At 39.6% G+C, this 24,324-nt stretch overlaps 4 protein-coding genes across 4 annotated transcripts; all 4 read left to right on the plus strand.

The window, feature by feature from the left end:
- Positions 1-633: 633 nt before the first annotated feature.
- On the plus strand, positions 634-1,972 carry hoxd12a (homeobox D12a). The gene is made up of 2 exons (XM_068735259.1): positions 634-1,195; positions 1,660-1,972. Exons 1-2 carry the CDS (start codon positions 634-636, stop codon positions 1,896-1,898), a joined length of 801 nt encoding a protein of 266 aa, XP_068591360.1. The 3' UTR covers positions 1,899-1,972.
- Positions 1,973-6,769: 4,797 nt separating this feature from the next.
- On the plus strand, positions 6,770-8,935 carry hoxd11a (homeobox D11a). Its single transcript, XM_068735273.1, has 2 exons — positions 6,770-7,583; positions 8,171-8,935. Exons 1-2 carry the CDS (start codon positions 6,770-6,772, stop codon positions 8,404-8,406), a joined length of 1,050 nt encoding a protein of 349 aa, XP_068591374.1. The 3' UTR covers positions 8,407-8,935.
- A 3,574-nt stretch (positions 8,936-12,509) lies between these two features.
- Positions 12,510-14,680, plus strand: hoxd10a (homeobox D10a). Its single transcript, XM_068735286.1, has 2 exons — positions 12,510-13,257; positions 14,001-14,680. Exons 1-2 carry the CDS (start codon positions 12,510-12,512, stop codon positions 14,267-14,269), a joined length of 1,017 nt encoding a protein of 338 aa, XP_068591387.1. The 3' UTR covers positions 14,270-14,680.
- A 1,623-nt stretch (positions 14,681-16,303) lies between these two features.
- On the plus strand, positions 16,304-17,937 carry hoxd9a (homeobox D9a). Its single transcript, XM_068735299.1, has 2 exons — positions 16,304-16,874; positions 17,383-17,937. The coding sequence occupies exons 1-2, from the start codon at positions 16,304-16,306 to the stop codon at positions 17,625-17,627; spliced, it is 816 nt and encodes a 271-aa protein (XP_068591400.1). The 3' UTR covers positions 17,628-17,937.
- The last annotated feature ends 6,387 nt before the right edge of the window (positions 17,938-24,324 follow it).

Below are 24,324 nucleotides of genomic sequence, written 5' to 3' on the forward strand. Positions count from 1 at the left end.
GCATCACATCTGTATCTAACATAATGATTCAATGGTTTGTAGTTTGAGATTGCATGTGGGGAAATGGGATTTTTATTACTTGTTTTCATGAACATTTTTCGGTCTGTACTGTGTTTTGATGGACTGTTTTCTGTCAATGCAAGAACACATTTTGAATAATAGCTTTCATCAATAAAGTATTCTGCATAATTTAAATGATTTTGCAGTGGGAGTATATGTCATGAAGCCTATGCAGTCATCGTCTGCGGTCTCCTGTGGTGCATTTATTCCTGTACCATGTGGGTCAGTTCACAGAGTCACCTTGCTATTCTTAATGTCGGCACAATGATGCCAAAAGAGATTCCGCGCATGTGCTTTTCAAATAAGAACCCGGAACACTTTATTTGACATGAGACAGACATTCTTATGATATTCTCGACTAATATTCTTAGAAACGAGCTTCATCCCCCATCCACTCAATACCAAAATATTTCCTCATGGAGTATTTTTGCTTTGCAGTTCTGGGAGCAAGGGTGGGGCGGAACAACATATTTTGCATATCACGTGACGTTGTATTAACAAATCAACAATTACCTACCCTTTATTCTTCAGGAGTTGCTAAGAGGCTTGCGAGAAGCGTTTGAGGAAAGCTCCATGGAAATGTGTGAGCGGAATCCTTTAAATCCTGGCTATGTTGGTTCTCTGTTGAATTTTACTTCTCCTGAGTCGCTGTATTTCTCCAATTTGCGGGGGAATGGAGCCCACATACCCGGGCTGCACCAGATCCCTTACAATAGGAGAGATGTGTGCACGCTCCCATGGACTTCCTCAAGTGCATGCACGTCTGGACCGACGGTACCACCTCAGAGTCGCGCCTTTGGAGGCTACTGTCCGCCGTTTCTGTCCAACTCGGTGTCTATAAATACTAACCCTTCCAGCGGCCACGTCAAGGCGCATCTGGAGGAGTCGGTCCGATGCTTTCAGGTCACAGACCACAAGACGGTGGAGTCTGCCAGGCGAGATGAGGTTTACGCCGGGGAGCCTGGCGCCGCCAGTGACCGCGGCTACTCGGACCTGGACAGTCGGTCTCACAGTTCCGCGGCCCAGCTCGATCCGGATTCAGCTGATCCGCTGAATGTAAACGGCACCAAACAGGAGCAGAATCCCATTCACCCATCATCAAGTCACACATGCTCCAGGACGACTTTTGCAGAAGGTTAAGTATCCGGTTATACATAACTATTTATATTTCATTATGATAACACATTAACTAGTAGAGCTGTGCTTCACTTTGTATTGTATGCCTATTCTCTCGGATCTCCTGTCACATCAATACTAATATTCAATTGGCGAATAGCCTATTGTTATAAGGGAGTTAGTTGGTGTTTGACATTATATAATCAATTTTATGGTCAGTATATATATCCTTTGGTCTTATTATTTTAATATCCTTATATAAGCTGCTGTGTCTGGAATTCATGGTAATATTAGCCATATTTCCTACATGCTGTAGGCGAGCCCTCTAATATTTAATGTGTTAAACCTTTTTTTTCCCTAAGATATGAGCAACACTAAGTAATGCTATTGGGAGCAGTTAATTGCCTTCAGTCTATATCCCTGCTCCTGAGGTTGGTGTTAATTTAAAGTATAAAACTTGTTTCTACCTCTGCTCCCCTACAGCTGCCCCATGGTGCTCGTCTCAAGTGAAAACCAGGAAGAAGAGAAAACCTTACACGAAGCTACAGCTGGCTGAACTTGAGAATGAATTCATGATGAATGAATTCATCAACAGACAGAAAAGGAAAGAGTTGTCAGAACGACTGGACCTGAGCGACCAGCAAGTGAAAATATGGTTTCAGAACCGGAGGATGAAGAAGAAACGACTGATGATGCGCGAGCATGCTTTCTCCGCGTACTGATGACCTTTGGACTTGATCGTGACACATGTGTTGTACTATGAATGTTGCAGCACATCACGTGTGCACACACATTTCAGTTTGTGGCATGGACCTGTATGTATAGATATGTAAAAAATGTTTATATTGCTGTCACATTATATGTTGCAATTGTATCTTAGTCCCAAGTTCAATGGTGATAATAGTAGTAATGAAAGCGCAGTGAAGATTATAAGATGTCATTGATTCTTCCCAATTGGTCTTTTGTGATATTGAGATTCTCCAAATGCGCAGTAGGCCCTGGCTCCTGATTGGCTTGTAGCTGCGGATAATGATAAACCTTTACATTGTTTCTCATCCAGCTCAAATTTCAAAACGAAACCTTTTACATATTTAAACAGGTATATTGGTCTGTGTGTTTGTGTTTGTGTATTTTGTATGATGGCCTGTTAATTTGGTGGGGGCCTAATGTGGAAGCAAACAGTCAAGTTCATGTTTACGGACAGATAAAAGATTAACAAATCAGTATTACGAGATATATTATGATTGCATGTCTATTTCCTAATTGTTGTTGTTCAATTAAATGCCCGAGTTTCCCTCCAATTAATTGTAAATCTGAATAAATGAGAAAAGTAACATTGTTTTGCTTCTATATGGCCGCATAAACATTCAAAGTCAGTCCGTGGAGGAAATTCATTTAGTGCAAGAAGGTGTTTACTTCCACTGCAAAACAACATCTTTTTTGATAAGTAGCACTCTGATGGTGTTGATTTAAACTGCTTTATAACTGTAGAAATATAATAGTAGATTTTGGTAGTCGGACTTGTTTTTGTGTTGCTATCCAAACGGCTCCTGCGCAATTACAGATCAGTTGAATCGAATTACTTTTGCTCTGATCCTGTCTTTTTAAACACATCATTTATGAACCATCATTTCGGATTAAATGGATCAAGGAAAACACGTTATTTGTATGAATACGCATTAGACCAGCCATCTTTTTACGCACGGACACACGTTTTGTAAAATGGACGCAGCATGCAGATGAATACATTTGTAAATAAAGATAATTTTGAAATGACCCGAAGACGAGTTATTGTGCATCTTGTGAGTCATTTTTTGTTTTAGGCAGTGTATTGAATGGCATACGGTTTGAGTTTATTGAGCCTACGTATTCATGCTCATTCAGGACCTGTATTGATCATTATATGTACCTGCAATCTGAATGTGCAACAGTCTGCACCTCTTCCACCATATATGACTGATTTAAAAATAGTAGTCAAGAGGATTTATTTTGGAAACCTCAATGTTGTTGTTTTTTTGTCTGCCTGCAGTGATGGAAAGACCATCACATATGAGTGTTCTGTTTACTTACGATAAACTGAATACTCCTCTCTTTATAAATCGATGATGTATGCACGAAGAAACTTATTTTTTTTTCACTTAGGCTATATGACACTTTAATATCATCTTGAAACAATCCTTCACTCTCTTTAAATTACGCGTCCGTTTCTGCATTCAGCTATCCATGTAGTAAATGTCTCTTTACTTATTTCAAGCAGTTTCAAAGATTATATGATATTAAATACAATATTTTCACAGACAGCAGAACAAAATCACCGACTGCTTTACACAAATGTCTGAATCATCCTTATTGGTTGTAACTTATAGCAAATACTCCAAAATAGTATTTATTAACTAATATATGTGCGTTTTCTTCCATATCTGTCTGTTTTTGTTTAGCTTTTCTACTCATCGCAGACGCTCTCCAGAATGAGCCTGCATCGCCAAATCTGGTATATTTACATGATGGCTTATGATGGTTATTGTGCATTATCCCTTCAGAAATAATATAAACAAGCAGCACAGCAAACACACACACACACACACACACACACACACACACACACACACACACACACACACACACACACACACACACAGAGGCAAACCTCCACATGACAGAGTGAGGTTACCGTTGATATGACCAAATGGATCTGGTGTAATTCAAAGAACATATATGTATCCTTTAATTTATTGGAACTTTACGCACACCAAAAACAGTCTTGTATATTACGTGCGTATTGTTTGTGTATGTGTATGTGTGTGTGAGTGTGTGTGTGTGTGTGTGTGTGTGTGTGTGTGTGTGTGTGTGTGTGTGTGTGTGTGTGTGTGTGTGTGTGTGCGTGTGTCATTGTTTATATTTAAATACTTCACTGTAGTTTTCACATTATGACAACGTTGAGGCCTACAGGTTACAGGTGGTCAGACTGGGTTTAAAGTCAACGATCAAAAAACATTACATGAGAGTGAATCTAATTATGGACCCTCCCATTGCATCATTATCACGTCATCATCGCCGCATCACTGCAACAAGAATTCACCACTGCAGTCATATCAAAGGCTAAGTAGCTTCAAATTTCAACCCCAGTCATTTGTAATGAAACACGAAGAGAGGGTTCTTCCATCAGTGACTGTCACAGGTGCCAGTTTTTTCTTCCTTTTGTCTTTTATTTTGTAGAGCTGTTGTGGCTATTGTGTCATTGTTATTGGTGCAATCTTGCTGTAATTATTTTGCACACAATCAACATTAACAAACCGTTAATGTTGTCCCAACTCGAGGTTTGTCCTTTTTTCTCAGCTTAAAATCGTTCCCACACATGTTTCACCTACTATTAGTTTGTATTGCTCAGACTATTTTGAACGGCTACACTGAGATTTCTATGCGTCCGATACGCAACGTTTTTCTTCAGCATTGGTTGCTTTATTGCTTTACTGCCAAATGCAGCCAGACAGCGTCATATAGCAACTTCAGATAGTGGGGGCGCCCAAACAAAGTTAAGGTCAAGTTAGTTAGTTAGGCTGTACATTGCTACATGCCACAATATTAGCACAGAGCTAATTATCAGCATGTATAAATTAGTTCAACTAAATATGGACATTTTTAAAGTAGCTTCCCATTTATATTTGGTGAAATTGTAGTAGTGGACAATTTGAGTTGAATTCAAGTTTGGTCCCTGAAAACCTTTTAATTGTAACTTTTAAGATGGAAATGTGAAATGTTGAAGTGAACATACTAGTAATACTTATTTTTGTCTCAGTCACAGCAAATCACATATTATTTTAATACAAAAGTGCAAAACGGAAATAATAATTATATTAATAATAGTTATTTCAAAATGCTTCACAGCAAACCGGTAATTGGAGACAATAGCAGCCACAATCTAAATGAAGCAGTGTCACAAGTCACAAGCAACAGGTCGCCTTCACTTTGTTTGAAAACTACAAGCAATTTAGTCTTACATTATTTAAAAGTACACTGCAGTACTGTTGAGTGTTGATGTCTAAAGATGTATCTTTGCAATCTTCAAACTTTAACCGCAGGATAAATAGTTGAAGAAATGTTCAATTTTCATCCTAGTTTGTTTGTTTTTCTAAATAAATACAAACTTGGTTTGGCTTGCATGGTGTTAACTGCCTGAGTGGTTTCAACGTGAAGTGTGGTAAAGGTTGAAAACAAGAGCACCGGACTACAGAGCTGATTTTACCCCCAATAACAATAAACCCAGTCTTTGAGGTATTTCCACATTGTGCGTGACCTTCAGGCCTAAAGTACTGAACAATCTAATTGTCCTCTGACTACAATACTGGCCTCAAATAGAGCTGCGTTTCTACTGGATCTGCACAATTTGCATGATAGTTCTGTGTTCTACGTCCTGCATTGGGCCTGCAAAAACTTTGAAGTACTTGATTGTCTTTAAATATTTTTCTTCCCTTTTCTATTTTCTTACGAGAAATAGAATAGAGGGTGAAAATACAAATCATACTCACAAAGGCAAACCGAAAACTTTGACGGAGGCTTGCCGACGTGTATCCGTTTACTAGTGTTTTAACTCCGTTGATCTCCACCGAGAAGAGGGGCCTAAACTCTGCAGGCACGGCTGCCTTCGTGCAATAAAATGATTTGGGAGCAGAGGCTTGTTGCTGAATGCTTGGTGGACATCACCTAGACCACAGACGGTCAAAGCCAGTTGTTTTGGACTTGGCCATGCTGAATGTGTTCAGTGATTAATGCTCAGATTGATTTAGCTTATGTTTTTGGGGCATCCACAATCAGCGTCCCTGCATTTTGCAGTAGTATATACTGTGGGACGTTTAAGCTGTTTTCGCCCTCGTTCATCCGCAGTTTTTATTTAGCTGTAACACATGAAAAAGCAAACAGGATATATAAGGTTTCACCATTCTAACACAGAGTTCAAAGTTGAGTCCCACATAGGCTTGTTTGCATACTTCTCCGTGGAAGGTATACAAGAATGTGTAAAAACAGTCAATTTGTGGTCTCGTTATTTCATTTGTGCTGTTTGTGCCTGCTTGCATGCTGCAGGCCAAGACAGTTGTATCTGACTATGACTTAAAATATTTCCCTGTTGTGTATTTAAATGTCTTCGGACCGTCGTGGTGCGCAGTGATTAATGAACCTTCAAATGTATTTGCATAAAAAGTGACTTAATGAGTCGCTTGTGAATCACACAGGCTTGTGGTTTTGACTGTGCAGCGAAAGTGCACGGTGGCCTTGGTGCCATTTTCCTCAAGCTCTGCTTTAAATGCGGGGCTGAACTGCTACGTTACCAACCTAACTGTTGCTATAAACACACGTTGCCCACTCCAAATTGTGCATATTTGAGCGCGTGCGAATGTTATTACATGTCATTATACAATGACGATGGAGCTGTAAAGCTTTCAATTAAATATTCCAGCGGTGGTTCACAAATTAATTTTTCCTAGAGCTATAGGGCAAGAAGGCTGGAGAGGAGTTTCCTCTGCAGCCAGGGAGCCAATGGAGTCTCTGGTATGCGCTCACATGAGTTTCTCCGGACAGTTTTTAATGACTGATATTGATGTATGGTAATTCCTTAGCTGGATCACATGACACAATTACCTCAAGAATCGATCAAGATGTATTGCAGGTCTGCCTACGTTTCCGATTTTTTCTCCCTGGCGGGGTCTTTCCACGCGCCTGTGGTGCTACAGATGGACAAAGTTTAACACAGCCAAGCTGCCAATTCCTCTCCTCTGTTGCAAAGAGGAAACGGGGAAGAAGAGATATGACGGAATACGATGATCGCAGCTGTGCGTCAAATATGTATTTACCGAGCTGTACTTATTACGTTTCGACGCCAGATTTTACATCAGTCTCCTCCTTTTTACCGCAGACTACTTCGTGTCAGATTAATTTCCCCTATTCGCCCAACATAGCCCAAGTCCAACCTGTCCGAGAAGTCGCGTTCAGGGATTATGGACTGGACCATCCCAGCAAATGGCACTACAGGGGCAATTACGCGTCTTACTACTCAACGGACGAGATAATGCATCGGGACTTGATCCAGTCCTCCGGCAGCAGGGCGGATGTGATATTCAAAAACGAGTCTTTGTACGGTCACCACGGTGGTACGAGCTCGCCGTGCAATTTCTTCAACGGTGTCGGCCGAAATGGGGTTCTCCCCCAGGGCTTCGACCAGTTTTTGGACGGTCAAAACTCGGACAAGCCCAACGTGGAGCTCCCCAAACAAAAGACAGACTCTGCTGCTCCCACAGATGCTGCGAATAACAATCAGGCTTTAACCAAACTAGAGCAGGACAAAGCTGACCCGAGCGGGAGCGTCGACGAGGACTCATCCTCCAACTGCGGCGACAAGAACAACAACCAACAGAGTGAGTATTTTCCTCTTTGTCTTGGATATAAGATGTGCAAGTTAAACAATAGGCTGTCTGAACTGCCGTGTGTCAACCACCGAGACCGTCCAGGGTTATGTGGCTCTTTATATGCATGCAAAAGCTTTTATATCCCTATAAGATTTAGTTTACGGTTGTAAAGGTATTTACAATGGGAAACCGTTAAGTAAACCATACTTTAAAGGTTGCCTTGTGTCTGATAACTAGACAGTGTGGCTGGAAGTGATTTGTATTGATACATTCAAGAAAATAATTTTATTAAAGTGTATTATATTGGTTTATAGGTAATGATATGCAGGTAATACACTTGTATGGAATGCAATAGTCTACCATGCCTATACTGCCCTATACAAATTAGTGCAGTTAATTTGAATAGAAAATCCGCTGTTTTTGTTATTCTCATTGTGTGTTTGTATGTGAATGTGCGTCAGCGAGGAGCCTTTGTGTAGAAATAATAAATTACCTAAATAAATGCAACCTTCAACCTGTCAACTGCATTATAGTCAAAATTTTACAACTTGATCTCATCTATTTTTTCCTGTTTTCTTGTTGTTGTTGTTGTGCAGCTTCATCAACCAAATCCAGGAAGAAGAGGTGTCCTTACACCAAATACCAGATCCGAGAACTTGAACGAGAGTTTTTCTTCAACGTGTACATTAACAAAGAGAAGCGGCTTCAGCTATCCAGGATGTTAAACCTGTCCGATCGGCAGGTGAAGATTTGGTTTCAGAACAGGAGGATGAAAGAGAAAAAGCTCAACCGCGACCGTCTACAGTATTTCACTGGGAATCCTTTATTCTGATATCTGTAGTTGATGTACACACACACACACACACACACACACACACACACACACACACACACACACACACACACACACACACACACACACACACACACACGAGTACAATAGGAGCACACACATGTTTTAAAGACTGGTCCCTTCGCCATATTTGAACCTTCATCATCTTGTTCAAACTGTTTTTTTTAACATACATCTAGCATTTGGAAAAAAAACAAGATGCCACATTTTCTTCATTTCTGCATTTATTTATTTGTGTTCATATACTTTCGTGTTATTGGCAACAAATATCCCAGCAAAGAGCAATATGTGCTTTACATATTATTTATATCAAATGTATGTAGGCTTCTTCCTTGTGTAATGTCCATTTATAAGACGCATGTAATGCACGTTGTGGTGTGAAATAAAGTAGACACGACAAATGTTGTATCATAGTCACGAAACTTGTCACATGAACTTAACCAAGTCCACAAACATAACGCGGGTAAAGGGGGATTTTTCTCGACATTCATCAATGGAGAAATGTGGCGTTTGCAGGCCTATATGTCCCCTTATTTCCTCAGCTTTCAAATACTGGATTGTTTACTAAACCTTGAACCGTCTAGACAGTATAATAAACGTAGCTGTAAATGTCTAAATAGGGGCTATTGGACTTTGGTGTCCCAACCCCCAGACCACAAGAGCTCTGATGCTCTTTTCTGTCTCAAAGTTACACGTTTGGAAAATGTAAGAGATTTCTATCCGTCCATATTTAGCTCCTTTTGGCATCTCTGGGCACTTGTAAGTTGCTGGCTGGGATAAAATCGAGGACATTCTAAGAAGGACCGCCATATGACAGGATAAGTAATTTTCAAGTTTATCTGCTTTTCTAGGATTCTCATAGGCGAAATGTGGCTTTGACGCCTCTAAAATTGCTGCAAAGGAGAAAGATGTATAATTGTTGTCGAAAAAAGCGCGTTTCCATGCCGACTTAAGATCCCAGGCTGCTTTACCAAAGCAGCGTATTGTATATCTGTTATTTTTGTAATCAAAAGAACGGAGTCAATAAACGTATTCATTCCACACAAACAGTCACTTTGTTGATCATTCATGCGATTATTTTCACTTGAACTCTATGCAGAAACAATCGCACCTCTTGTTTCCAATGTTTCCAACGTCTTCTGTGAAAAACTAAAATAGTTGGAGATTAATGTTTATTTCATTTGCGGTTCATCACATCTACGGCTATTTCCCAAAAAGGCTATAGAGAACTGGGGTTTCATTAAGCGTTTAATTGGGTTGTCATCATGTCCTACAGTGAAATTACACTACCTACTGTGTAGATAGTCTCGGTGTATCCACATGAGGGCAGACTTGCAGCTTTGACTGCAAGTGGAGACGCAGAATTCAGCCAAATTCATCATCTAACCTGCATGCAAATCATTCAGTGGAGGAATAATCCGTTAAACACAGGTTTTGTTTACATATTAGTATGAATTCCAACTGCATCCAGTGGCCCGAATTGTTTAGTGTTTTCAACCGATTGTAGGCCTGCATTTGTTGATTTGTTTTTTAACGTCCAAAAAACACGTATTTTAGTCTATCAAAACATTCAACAGTGCAGGCTACAGATTACTTAAGACAATAAACCCAGTTAATCTTACACATTATTTATTTCACTCGGTGCCCAGTTTAACTGATGGGACTCTTGTGTCTCCCACACGGCAAGTACATTTAAGAGTCATGTTCAAGTGTTTTGAAAGGACAAACTAAATAAAAAATACTTTAACTCCGTGTCTTTGTCACCTGAACTTTTTAAATACAGACTTCGAAGGCAGCACAATCTTATAGGCCATTGAAATCTGTCTCGAGACTCCAGATATTCTGGCATTGTGGTGGATTATTGATGTGCTTCATATGTCTTGTTACAGCTGTATAACTGTTATTATATTATTGTTTATCTGCGTCTGGCTATTTGCTTTTAAAAATATAAGTGTTGCTGCAAAAAACTACAACGTGTTTGCCTGAATCTATGATAATGATAATGATGATAATGATAATAACCATATCGGTGTCATTTTTAACTCTACCCTCAGGCTATACTTGTTAGTTTCATGTGCTGTACCGTTATGTTTGAAATATAAGTGGATCAGTATTTGCCTTAGATTATTATTGCTTTTATTAATATTATTATTATTATTATTATTATTATTATTATTATTATTACTACTACTACTACTACTACTACTACATAACCCGAGGTCCAATTTGTTTTCCACTTTGACTGTTCTTGTGTAGCCTACATTTTTTTGCTATATGAATTGTTGATTGTACTTAAAGAATATACTCCATATTTGAGTAAAGTTTTTCTTTCAGTCCAGTGCGTCACATGATACGCAAACTAGGCCAACACTATCTTTGAAAAAAATTGCATTATTTGAAACATAGTTATTAAAACAAAAATGGTGGCAGTGTTTGGAGATGTCTGTTAGGCTACTTTTTTCTTAATGTAATAACCGAACGTGTATTGCACTTATTCAGTGATTAAATTTGGGCTTATTTTGTTTGTGAATCCTGTGATGTCGAGATGATTTGCATAGTCTACTATGTGCTTATTTACCACCAAATGAAAATATCTAAGAGCCTTACAGACAGAACTACACAACCTCTCTAAGAATTTCTAGGATTATTTAAAGCTTTTCACATCAATACCAAATATATCATTATTTAAAGCTGCAGTTACTGCGTTTTGTTTATTTCCAAAAGACCTGTGGGTCGTTGTTATTTGTGGCCTAACTTCAGATTTTCGGTCAGTGGATATTTTCAGGTAATTGTTTTGTTTTTTCCCCCTGAGTTTAACAGGCACACTGTTGCACACATTTGCATTTGACTTCCTTGCAGACTAAAACAATGGAGCCCCGAGTTGAATAATCCCAGGCTGTACGCCACCAGGGTTTTATTTTGAACATCGGAAATACCTGTGAAAAAAATGAAATATATTGTGCTTAATAATCTGTGCAATTAATAAAGGACCAGTTTTCTATCCGTTATAAGTGGAATTAATTTGAAAGGCAAATCTTTGCAAGGTTATGAAGTTGACCTTCATGCATACAGAGCTTCTAGAAGCTTGTCAATTTAAACGTTTGGATGGTGAACACATTTTACCTTTCAGATTCTTTATTTTGATGCTGGCATGGAGCAGGAAATTTAAATGGCCATTGTCCGTCCTTACATTGAATAGTTCTGTGCTGTTAAATTGAAAAATATCAACAGGAAAAAAAACCTATGCAAGAAATAAAACAAACCCTTAAACCCTGAAATAATGAAAGCTTGACAGAGCAGATAGTATATTATTAACAATGTGTATTTATTATGCTGTAATTTCTTATTTCAATTCAACGATATTCAACACAGTAAATATATGCACATAAGTGGACTCTGTTGATATGAATGGTTGATTAAAAAAAGACATTCAATAGAGATGGTTACATTCTTTTGGATGGTCTGCAGTTGTCCCCTATACGCGCCATATGCATTTTACACACACACACACACACACACACACACACACACACACACACACACACACACACACACACACACACTCATGCCTTGTCTCTTACACAAAGACACGCATATCCTTTGAAGCATTTAACTCATTGAAAACATTTAATTGAGATTCACATACATATGTTGTACGTGCTACATGCGTAAGATCCACATGAAGGTGGACTATTTTCGGATGCAACTCAAATAGTCTTCTTTTTTTTAAATACGATTGTTTCAGTTGGCTTGAACAGCCTATGTTAAGCCTGTAAACCAATTTCAAGTCCGTGTTGTAGGTGTCGCTGTTGACCACGTCTGCATCCGCAGTTCGAGTGTGTGTGTGCGTGTGCGTGTGTGTGTGTGTGTGTGTGTGTGTGTGTGTGTGTGTGTGTGTGTGTGTGTGTGTGTGTGTGTGTGTGTGCAGGGAGAGGAGGCTGCGTCTCAAGGCCATTTTCAAATCTCATTGGTGGGCTTGTCATGTGGTCGGGAGGCATCCTGACTTACGCGGAGATTGTTTTTCCTAGATATGTCATCTTACAAAGGACATCTCTCTCCTCTAAAGAACTTAACCCCCCAAAATGTCCTTTCCCAGTAGCTCTCCTGCGGCAAATACATTTTTAGTGGACTCTTTAATTGGTGCTTGCAGGTCGGACAGCTTTTACTCCAGCAGCAACATGTATATGCCGTCTGCCTCAGAAATGGGAACTTACGGAATGCAAACCTGTGGACTCCTGCCGTCTTTCGGCAAAAGAGGGGAGGTCAACCACCAAAATATGGGCATGAATGTCCACTCGTACATACCTCAAATAGATAACTGGACTGATCCGAATAGACCCTGCAGAATACAGCCTTCCAACCAGATGTCAAACTGTACATTTTCACAGAGCATAAAGGAAGAGAGTAACTGCTGCATGTACTCCGATAAGAGAGTACAAAAAGTCAGCTCGACAGAGCTCCCCGCATATTCTAACGTTATTTCCGAATCTTGTCCTGTTGATGGTCCCGAGATCCCGGTTCCGGGCTATTTCAGACTGAGTCAAACTTATGCGAATGGGAAACATCAGGAAAACTACTGCCACGAGCCGCCGAGTCCAAACCAAACACTGACGCAGCTCAGCCGGGTCACCCCGAAACCACAGCCCTCGTCGGCGCCTTCAAATTTTGCAGAAGTGGAAAAGAAAAGCGAGGACGTCCCGCAAAACCACGAGACCTCAAGGACACCGGTCCCCGTAGAAAGTCCGGATCCCCAGTCCAGCTCCGGGGAGAAAAAGTGCAACATGGAAGTCTCTGTGTCCAGTCCGGAGCTGCAACAGAAGGAAGGAAAAGGTGGGTTGGCTACAATGAAAGCTTTTATCTTGTGTCGCTGCAGTGCTGAGAAGGCTCCAGCATCATAAAACCAAGTATAAAACACAAACAACCCTAAAGTCGTAATGTTTAATGACAGTCTTTCTCAGGTTGCAGTAATGGGCAACAGAGAATGGTTTTACCATGCACCATGTAGTCTGTGTTCCTCTTTCTTTAGATATTTAAATAATGTGCATTCAAAAAAAACCATTTCACTTTGTTGTCTTATATTTGGGCATGCTGCACGTTTTTCAGAACCTGAAAGCATTGCCATACTTGTTGCATAAATGCAAAATGTAATCGCTCCAGGAGCTTCTAAAATTGGTGCATTTGCAGCAGCGCAATTCAGGATAGTTGAGTCTCTGTCTTTAGAACATAACACAATTATTTTGATATTTTATTTCAGGTGTATAATTGTAACAATGTAATCAAACATGTTCATACATTTGAAGCTTTGATAAAAAATAAATAGTTTTTGATCATATGTCAAGCTGTGTAAAGATGTGTTTCTGGTGCGCGGTTTGATCAGTTGGGGGTTTAATTATATTTCTATTTCATTAGTGGTGTATTGTACGTGACTAATAACACCCCCTGCATGGTATTTATTCTGGGAAAATATTCATATGTGTTATTTCCCAGAGGTAAAATCCAAAGCAGCAGGTGGGTTAGTCCAAGCTGAATCTCTGAAATACTGAAAGCTGTCAATGATTTGAATCTTTTTGCAGTCTGCGACACCCCGACGAGCAACTGGTTAACTGCAAAAAGTGGGAGAAAGAAACGATGTCCCTACACAAAGCACCAGACCTTGGAGTTGGAGAAGGAGTTTCTCTTCAATATGTATCTGACCCGAGAGCGCCGCCTAGAGATCAGCAGGGGCGTCAACCTGACCGACAGGCAGGTCAAGATCTGGTTTCAGAACCGCAGGATGAAACTGAAGAAAATGAACAGAGAAAACCGCATCCGTGAACTGACCTCAAATCTCACCTTTTCGTGAGCGTGCATGTATCCGTGGTTAGCTGCCTTTTTATTTTTTTCTCACATTCAGTTTGATGCTTCAGTGGCATTAGACGTTTATCTTCAATTTCAACGAAACTGTGACTATAAGCCAATTTGTCGTGTATTTGTTTTATTTCATCACAGGGTAACACGTTTGGGTCTTAAATTATTGGAGAAGTAGATGTCTTCCCTTTAGCCAGTAGACGTGGATGTTCTGTTGTGTTGCGTTTGGAAAAGAGTTCTTATTTTCATTCATGAAAGCACATTTATTGTCGTGTCGTGCAACATTTGTTTTACAGTATAAGTGCAAGCCATTTGCCAGTGAAATGTTTCTATGGCGGAAAACAATGTTAATCTGTGAATTCATTGCATGTTTGTGCATGTATATTGCAATAAATTGTCAAATAATCTTGTTTTGTTTGTTTATGCTATCAAAGTATCTTGTCTACAATTACTTCAGGTACATGGCTATCACTGTAATGCGGTATTATCTGCATTGACGCAGGCATTAGTTTGCTTTAAAGTGCTTTGAAGAGGAAGAAAAAATAAATAAATGAGCCTATTGCACTTTACTGCAGAAAAAAGAAATTGTGTTCCAAAAATACCCCTAATGCGTCTCTAGTTTCACTAATTGTTTCACTGCAGCTGACGATGAATTTACAAGCTTCACTTCAAATATTTAGTTTGTGGGCTACCATTTAGTTGTTGTGATACTATATTTTGCCTATTATTTCATGCTTTTAAAGACATTCCAGCTCCCCGAAGGCAAAACTGAAAACTAGACTAATTGTAAACTTAAGAACAAAAAAAAATCAACACAAGATAACACAAAATGTCCCTTTATGTGTGCAACCAGTGCAGCAGAACGACGCAAAGAGCCGGAGGTCGTGTAATGAAATAAACATGGTGCTTTGATTTTTAGTTCTGTTTGTGACTAAAGTAACAGCTTATAAGGACCATCAGACGGGAGGTGTTGTGTTCAAGCACAGTTTCAAAGACAAAACTCGGCTCTTCCTTCCTTCTGTGCCACACAGGTCTCAGCAGCCACGTTGGAGTTATTTTCATTGTACAGAATAACTTTACATTGTACAGAATAACTTCCTATTTTAAGATTATCGGTGATGAAATGATACGTCACTGTCAGTCTGATCCAGTCTGCAGATCTGACCTAGATCTTGAACATATTTGAAGGTCAACAAACTCTTTTTTAAAAGCAGCTCAAGCGTTAATTTCTGCTTAAAAAAGGCGAGATGTAGCCTATTTAAAATGAGCTTACACCTTTCAGACAGCAACACACAGACGGACTTCTCCAAGCCTGTTTTTCTTTTTCTTTTACTGACGGCATGTATAATCACACGCACCTCATAAAACATTTATTGATGCATAAAGACATTATTGCCGTCCTTTGAATGAATTCAATAATTTCACTACTGCCGTTTCCGGTTTAGCATTTAAAATTCAAGCCAACCCAGAAAAATGTTTGGTCGCCGAATAATAACAAAGGATACACCGCATTGTGAACGGAAATGGCTTCTGTTATTTTACAACATGTTATTACATCTATTTTACGAGGACTCCGTAAGTCTATAAAGCATTTTACAAGCATTGGGGGTATCAGGATGATATTAGGAGAGTTTTCTCCAACATTAAGATGCGGGTGTTGGTGGACTCTGTGTAAGAGATGAATGTGTCTTATTCCTTTTTTATAAGCTGCTTGTATTGTTGCAGCGTCCTGCAGCCACCGCACATGAGAAGGAACAAAACAACAGACATTTGCATTTATTTGATCATTTGAGCGATTTTTTTCTCCCTCAGTTCCATCTGATGGTTATTTTTTTATTATATGTGAAATGAAAAGCTAAATTAAACCTGACGGGGGAAAAAAAGAGAGCAAGGGCAGGATTGATTTACTCGCTGTATTGGTAAATATGACCACGTGATCCATGTAACCAATCCCTGTAGATGCAGGCCAGCAAAAATACTATGATTGTTCATAGAGGGACGCTTCCCGTAACAGTTCAACCCTTATTATATGAGTAGGAAGAGATCAAAAATGTCTTCCAGTGGCACTCTCAGTAACTGCTATGTGGACGCTATAATGGGGCAGGAGCCGGAGGATGCGTACGGTGCTCGCTTTATTCAGGCTCCGCACACGGTGACCCCGAGGCCGTCAGGTGCCGGGGACAACGCAGACTTCTCCTCTTGCCATTTTGCACCAAAGTCCGCCGTTTTCTCGTCGTCGTGGTCTTCGGTTCACCCGCAGGGAATTTATCATCCGTACATGCACCACCACCACCACCACCAGTCTCATCTCCCCGCCTCGGACGGCAGATATGTGGGCGTCCGCTCCTGGATGGACCCCATCTCCAACCACGTTTCCTTCGCCGGATTTCACTCCAGCAGTCGCTCGTACGGAACAAAGCCCGAGGTCTTGCCACCGAAAGCTACAGAGTGCGACGCGTTGGAGGGAGAGGCTCGGCCGCTCGCCGGTGAATTCGCGTGCGGAGTATCGGAGTGTCAGGAAAAAGCGACCAAAGAGCACAGTGGAAGTGAACTTTCGATCCACAGCGAGCCCAAAGAGGAGAAACAACAACTTGACCCAAGTAAGTAAACGAAATAGCTACTCCTGATTTACAACCTTAAGAACTGTACGAGCTGGGTGTGTAAAACTGGAGGTTTTACTAACCTATAAAAGTGTCTCGTATGGCTGCTATAGCTCGGCTCGGGAAGGGGAAAAACCCGCCCTGCTCGGGTTATTACAGAGGATCCTAAAGTTTTTCATGTCACAGGACCCAAAATAGAAACACGTTGCTCCTTTTTGATGAGATTTTTACTCTAGATGGACTTTAGGGATATATCTGGATGTTATTTTCTTTCTTATTCTATACCTACTAGTAAAAACGGGGAAACATGTAGGCCCTATATCTTTGCGCATTGTCTGAACAACACCTTGTCCCCAACACGTTGTTAAACAATTTCTGAGATTGCTTTTCATTTCCTAGACAGCATGTGTCCTCACAGCTTCCCGAACCCCAATTTGATAACAATTAATGAAGTTTAAAACGATAAACATCCTCATCACGTGTCTTTTACTTGTATCTGCTTTTTCAGACAACCCTGCAGCGAACTGGATTCACGCACGCTCCACGAGAAAGAAGCGATGCCCGTACACAAAATATCAGACTTTAGAGCTGGAGAAGGAGTTCCTCTTCAACATGTATTTGACAAGAGACCGACGCTATGAAGTGGCCCGCATACTCAGTCTAACTGAGAGACAAGTGAAGATCTGGTTCCAGAACAGGAGGATGAAAATGAAGAAGATGAACAGAGAGAGGAGCGGCAGAGAGCTGCTTTGAAATCACTGCTTTTTGACACATTTGTACCAAGGAAGCCATCTGAACAATTAAATTAATTTTGGTAGGAGCATCGGTAGCCATTTTATTTTTTTAGACCCTCTAGAGTAACATTGCGTGTCTGTGTCATACAGTGTTGGCCTCGAAATCGCATATGTGACATTCAGACTGGATCCGTCCTAATACTGATCCATCTGATATTGTCCCCTGTTTTGCATTTCACTCAACCGCAAAAGCAACTTTGTCAGATTTGTTGAGCCTCCCTTGTTAGTAGGAAACGTGTCTATGTGTAATGCTTGTAGTTGTTAAGAATTTGGAGTTGTATATAAAACATTTTCACAGCTGCACGACTGCTGTCTATTGTCGGTTTACACACATGGAAATACTGCGTCACTAAATCCTGCATTGACCCAATTTTCGCAAAGACTTTTACCTTGAAATTGTCGCCTAAGGAAAAACATAGGCGTGCATTTTGCTTTCTCAAAAACCAAAACAAATGTTCCATTTAGTCTTAAACACAAATGTTTAGATTAATATTTCCCTTTAATGCATTTAACACGTTCCTCTGTACGTTTCTGGCATACTGTTGGTTTATTTCCTTTACGTAATTAGTTTTATTAATAAAAAATAAATAATCCCTAAACCTTAGTTTTCAGTACGGCTGCCGCTGAATCTCAATTTCTTTTAGCCGCACAATTTTAACATAGGACACGATTCAACATATAGTCAGTGTGTCATTTAGAATGTTCTCTTTTTGCAGCCAACATATTATTGGCAGAGATTAAATTGAATCAAATCGCTCTATAATTCTAACAGGTTACATTATATGTGTTGAATTTCACTTTTTTTAAAACGGTGGATTTGAAACAGAAGAACATAGAAGTCATAAAGTGTTTACGATTGGGAGAGGTGTTGCGGCGGATTTCCAATTTATTGTCCAACTTGTACGAATAATTACTTTAAAGCAGGAAGAGACGCGGTCCAATAAAGCCATAGAAATGGCTAGACGTCTGGCCTAAATGAGTTTATGGCCCTGGCCAGTAATTACGCTCTCCTTTGAAACCCCCTTTTTCTGTGGCGTTTGTGTCTGTTGCTGACAAACAGAATGTACACTTTTCCACAGGGTGTCTGGTCGATGAATTGTTTTAGAGGAAATCACCCCCAACTTAATGGTCACGTTTATTCCTATACTGCACTTCCCACTGATGGGAAAAAAAAAACCTTAACTTTGGCTGGTGTCCGATGCACTTTCAACTTCTTATTTATTTTATATTGAAATGTAAAACCAATGTGTCCTAATTTGACCTCATACAGGCTGCACATAAAACAAAATACATCGTGATCATTTTAAATTGTTCTTAAATTTGAGCAAATTAATAAATGCAATGTTTGTAACTGCACTATTTAAAATCAAATGGAAAATCCTTCAAATCAAGCAGAACTAAACACAATCTGTTTACCTCTGCTGGAGCAGTATGCTTCACTGTAAAAGTAATGAGAGCGCTAGAGGGCGATATTGGTCTTTTAGTTTCAGTTACAGCAATTCATTCACAGCTAGAGCAAGTTGGCAAGACAACAGATGTCATCTTAAAGTCCAGGGGTCGGGTTTTAACCAGTGATACAATAAATACTTTCTGTCTTTAATTAAGAGCTGTTTCTTTTTTATTTTAGGACAAATGAAAATAGCACGTTTCTTTCAACAGTTGCATATTTGAAAGACCCAACATCTCAGCAACACGTCCACATTTGCACAAAAGAGCAGCCAATTGTAATAGAGCAAAGTATCTTAGTTAATCATAATTTACTGAAGAAAACAACAGGAATTATTACAGACAACTTTAGGAAATGTATTCCTCTACATGTTCCTTTCAAAGGCCATATCCCCCTTTAGAATGTTACATGTCGTATAGCAGCGCTGTTGTCCCTGCACAGTGAGCTGTTGAAAATATTGATGATAAACAAATATTTTATTGAAACTCAATAGTGACTCTGGAGCTACCAAACATAACAGCGACACTGCGCCCTGTGTTTTTACCCCTAACAATGCTCAAATTCAATTTCCATATGTTTGTTGTTTAAATCACTGACATAGTGATGACAGTTATAAATAGTCACGAAATGCAATCTAATGGTTCGTATTGGGCCTTTTTGAGGAAAATAGCTATATCACATATCTGACGCAAAACCTACTGCATCAAGCGCTGAATTATGTACTATTTTACTGTGTTGTTTATCTGCAGCGCTCAGAGAGAAACAAGAAAGAAAACATTGAATCCGTTGGAGGAAATGATGAATTGATTGTTTGCGTCTTTGTGCATTGTGCTACATGTGATGAGTCCAGTAAACTGAAGACTGTCACGCCTGATAACTTGACCCCAGAATGACGATGTACAGCTTCTTTATTTAAAAAAAAATATATGATTACGTGATTACACGCTGTTCACACTCAGGCAATAAGCGGCTCAAGCATTTCCTTTCATTTACCGTTCTATAGATAGTCATGTGTTTCTCTCCATATAGGTCATGAGTGAGGGTCAGATACACTCAACTTCACTCTTGTCATTAGCTACAGTCATGTTATAGCAGAAGCCGTGTTGCTTCGGAGTCACACATTATTAATTAAATGTAAAGTCTTATGGAGTGTGGAGGCTGTGTGAACATAAGAGCTGTGGAAATTAGCTGTTTCTGACCGATAGGGAACACATGTGAAAGCATAAAACGTGTTCAAGTTAGAGGGTTGTGTGTGTGTGTGTGTGTGTGTGTGTGTGTGTGTGTGTGTGTGTGTGTGTGTGTGTGTGTGTGTGTGTGTGCGTGAGAGAGAGAGAGAGCGAGAGAGAGAGAGAGAGACTGAGGAAGTGAGTCTGTTTCAGCTTCATGTATATCTCTTGTCAAACATAGACAGATCCTGTATATAGCTTTAAGTAGACTTTTAAGATTTAAAAAATAAAAGTCCTGCATGGAAAATATAAATAGGCAACAAAAACGTTTTATCAGCAAAATGCATCAAAAGTGAAAGTACTCATAATGTTGAAAAATGATCCATGTGATTGTTTTACTAGTGGGATTTGCATTATTGTCATCAATACTGATGCATCTGTGTAATTAGCACTTTACTTTGCAGTTGCCCGAGGTGGAGCTGATTTGAAGTATTGTATATGCTGGGCAGTTTTTTTTATTTCACATAGGCTACAAACACATGATTTAACTTATAAAACATGATATGCATGACGTAAAATCTTAAGCTGCATAATAACCAAAGCTGTCAGGTAAAAGCAATGGAGTAAAAAGTACAACATTTCCCTCTGAAAATATTGTACTTGTTTAGCATAATGTAGCAGCATGAAATCAAGTGAAGTATACGCCACAAGTACCTCACATTTGTACTTGTACTTAAGTAAATGTTACATCCCGTTACATATACTACGTCAAATCTACGTCAAATCTATGCCATAGTGTCTCCTATCCAATCCACGAACAATAACAATAACCGTGAAACAGTTGAGGTATGACGCAGTTTGACAAGCAGGTATTCTACACAGTGAATTGTGTGAGGTCTCACGTGCTAAAGCACCCGAACTGTGAATGTGTGTGTGTGTCTGTGTGTGTGTGTGTGTGTGTGTGTGTGTGTGTGTGTGTAGGTGTGTGTGTGTGTGTGTGAGTGTGTGTGTGTGTGTGTGTGTGTGTGTGTGTGTGTGTGTGTGTGTGTGTGTGTGTTTGTGAGTGTAGGTGTGTGTGTGTGTGTGTGTGTGTGTGTGTGTGTGTGTGTGTGTGTGTGTGTGTGTGTGTGTGTGTGTGTGGTGTTCTGTTGGAGACAAAGAGGAGGAACACAGAATGAAACATCAACGTAACAAATAGCGTCAGTAGGAATGCATGTTGAATCATAGCTGCAGAGCGTTTGATACTCATGTGAACACTATTAAGCAGACTATGATGATGGGATCAGTTTTTATGACCGATTCTGAATTTGTTCACCGCCCCAGATCATCGCAAACACTGAAATTGTCAGTGAAGCCAACATGGTGTAAACATAAAACAGCATATTTGGGTTGATTTCCTATGAATCAGGCCGCGCAGAAATTAGGCCAATATGCTCTGTAATAAAAGTAAACCATATATTTTGTGAATAATGTGACATTACCTTCCTGTTAGGAACCTCTCTATTTAAACACGTGTCAAACATTTGTTTTAAAATTCGCTTTCGGAACAATCAGGTTTTTAATTTAAATATTTTTTTAATTCAAAACAAGCCTTAGGAGGTGGAAATGTCAACTCATATATAGCGAATTTACTGAGCTGGACGACTTCCTTGGATGCTAGCTTTCTTAAGATAACTGATGTAAAAATACGCTGCTTTGGCTTTCTACTCTTAAACCGCATGGGATACTGTAAGAGACTCAATTAATATGCAGACATGGAGACCTTCTGAGAGACGTGCTGTCCTGGTGGTAGCCACATCTTTATTAGTCCTTTATGTGTTGTGTTTAACAATGTTGCAGCTGCGTGTAAAGCCTAGCTCGCCACCTCATCATCACCATCCATGATGACCCCATGCTTTATAGGTTTCCTTTTTTTCAATAGGTCAGATCAGTCAGGAGTTTAAAACTGAAGCAGTGGAGGGCAATGCTGACGTCTAGTTTACTTTGTTATGACACTAAAAAAGAAAATCGGACTAACTAACTACCAATTTACTAACTATCTTGTATTTTTATGTGCATGTTTAACTATTTGATGTGTGCCGCTCTTATTAGGCTATCTAACGGACCTGTGGCAGGCACCATTTGTTTTCCCTAATCAAAAGAAATGGCCAATGTGAGGGAGCTAGATTTGTCTTTGGCTCTCCATCATTCATTTAGTGTGCATTGGTCCACTACCAACGAGGCGACTCTCTTACCAGCAGGGACCTCGGAAAAAAAGCGGAATGAGCAAACAAACAGTCCTGTATCTCTGCACCGAAACTAAAGCGGCAATAATCCAGATCTGAACGACCTTTTCCCAATTGACTGGATTAGAGTTACAATAATGTCCAAGTCATAGTTGTGCAACAAATCCTGATCTCTTGCAGCACACGCGCACGCACATAGACACACACGCACGCACGCACACACACACACACACACACACACACACACACACACACACACACACACACACACACACACACACACACACACACACAGGAAACCAGAGGCCGAGCTATAGGTTGACTATAAATCGCACAGTGCGTCTGGCATGCCACCAGAAGAACAAAACATGACATGAAAGAAATTCTTTTTGCTGCAGAATTGTACATATGGACGTTTTGGGACGTGACAACAGTTTAACAATATTTAGCCACACAATTCAAAACATATTTCGTTGTCTAGAACAATACTTGATCAGCCACACAAAAGGCCAATGTCATAGACTATTTTTGAGGAGGATGCTTTTTATTTTCATTTATTTTTCTTTTGCAAAACAATGTTAGTTACAATTAATCCCAATAAGACGTAACGTGTATAATAATAATAATTATTATTAAATAATAATAACGTGAATTTCGCCAACATTTGCATATAGGCTGCTTACTAAAAAAACTAAAAAGGAAGGAAAATAAATACACTTGATATCGTCCTTTTATGCACAAAAAACGATCAGACTCATTTCACTCAAAATATATTTTAAAAAATATATAACTTTAAATATATATATAATTTGAAATGTATGTTTTATTTTTATAAATGTTTCCATATGTCGAAGAAAAGAGGAACTATTTTGTATACTATTATGTTTTATTTTTTTTATTAACGAATTTGTATTATGATGAAGCTAAAACTATAGTCTAATTGCTCTTTTGCACTTTAAGATACAATATTTCTGGTCGAGTGATAGAAACAAAAAGCACGGGGGGAAACCCGCTTGTTTGTCTCCAGAGGACGTGGAGGGGCTTCTGCTATTATATGCACAACTGCTGCAGTCGAAATTCCTTTTTGTGAGAGGACAATTTACAACTTGGTAATAGACCTTTTTATGTGCCTCCATCGCCTGTCATTGGATGCCACTGGTCATGTGTGAGAGGCAAACGTCTTCATGGCTCTTTTCTTGATTTCCCAGGCGATTTTTTTCCCACTGCATTCTGCGTCAATGGCGCTCTAACCGATACGCCACGGTCGGCTTTCTTAAAAATTGCATTCGTTTCATAAACGTCTGATCAGCACATATTTGCGGCACTGCGCTGCTCATTCTCCAGGATGACACGAGGAGCGTTCAACTTTCTACACGTCTGACCTCTTCATACACACAGCAGCACCGGCTCTTCACTGCTTTATCGAAATGCTCTGCATAGGTAAACCTCTAAGAATAAACATGGATTACCTCCCGGCTATAGGTAAGCCTTCTGTGTGATAATGGGCTTTATTAACGCTCATGTGTCTGCATGTGAAGTTTGACAGCTTCCGGTGTCATTATTCATGTAAATTAGCAGCAGGGTAATGGCTCTTATGCTATTTGCTTCTTTCACATGATATAATAAATAGTTTTACGAACTTTAAACGCAGACAATGTGGGTAATGGTGTTAGTATTGATGACAGATGTGACATTACTTCGGTTATGCTGCACGAATCAAGTAGTATTTTAAGAAAATAAACACCTGGATTATTAAATGTTTCTTAGAAATGTTTTCACTCCTTCTACTTCAAGATTATTCTGCAGAAAAACAGCTCG

The sequence above is a fragment of the Cebidichthys violaceus genome, unplaced genomic scaffold, assembly GCF_023349555.1.
Source record: "Cebidichthys violaceus isolate CVI_PGR_0920_01 unplaced genomic scaffold, fCebVio1.0.p SCAF_11, whole genome shotgun sequence".
In the NCBI taxonomy this organism is placed as follows: Eukaryota; Metazoa; Chordata; class Actinopteri; order Perciformes; family Stichaeidae; genus Cebidichthys; species Cebidichthys violaceus.

Excerpts from the sequence above, each read along its gene's own strand:
- hoxd12a (XM_068735259.1), top strand. The coding sequence starts at position 634 with ATGGAAATGTGTGAGCGGAATCCTTTAAATCCTGGCTATGTTGGTTCT. Across the intron at positions 1,196-1,659 it reads CAGGACGACTTTTGCAGAAG|CTGCCCCATGGTGCTCGTCT; the intron begins GTTAAGTATCCG and ends GCTCCCCTACAG.
- hoxd11a (XM_068735273.1), top strand. The coding sequence starts at position 6,770 with ATGTATGGTAATTCCTTAGCTGGATCACATGACACAATTACCTCAAGA. Across the intron at positions 7,584-8,170 it reads CAAGAACAACAACCAACAGA|CTTCATCAACCAAATCCAGG; the intron begins GTGAGTATTTTC and ends GTTGTTGTGCAG.
- hoxd10a (XM_068735286.1), top strand. The coding sequence starts at position 12,510 with ATGTCCTTTCCCAGTAGCTCTCCTGCGGCAAATACATTTTTAGTGGAC. Across the intron at positions 13,258-14,000 it reads GCAACAGAAGGAAGGAAAAG|TCTGCGACACCCCGACGAGC; the intron begins GTGGGTTGGCTA and ends ATCTTTTTGCAG.
- hoxd9a (XM_068735299.1), top strand. The coding sequence starts at position 16,304 with ATGAGTAGGAAGAGATCAAAAATGTCTTCCAGTGGCACTCTCAGTAAC. Across the intron at positions 16,875-17,382 it reads GAAACAACAACTTGACCCAA|ACAACCCTGCAGCGAACTGG; the intron begins GTAAGTAAACGA and ends CTGCTTTTTCAG.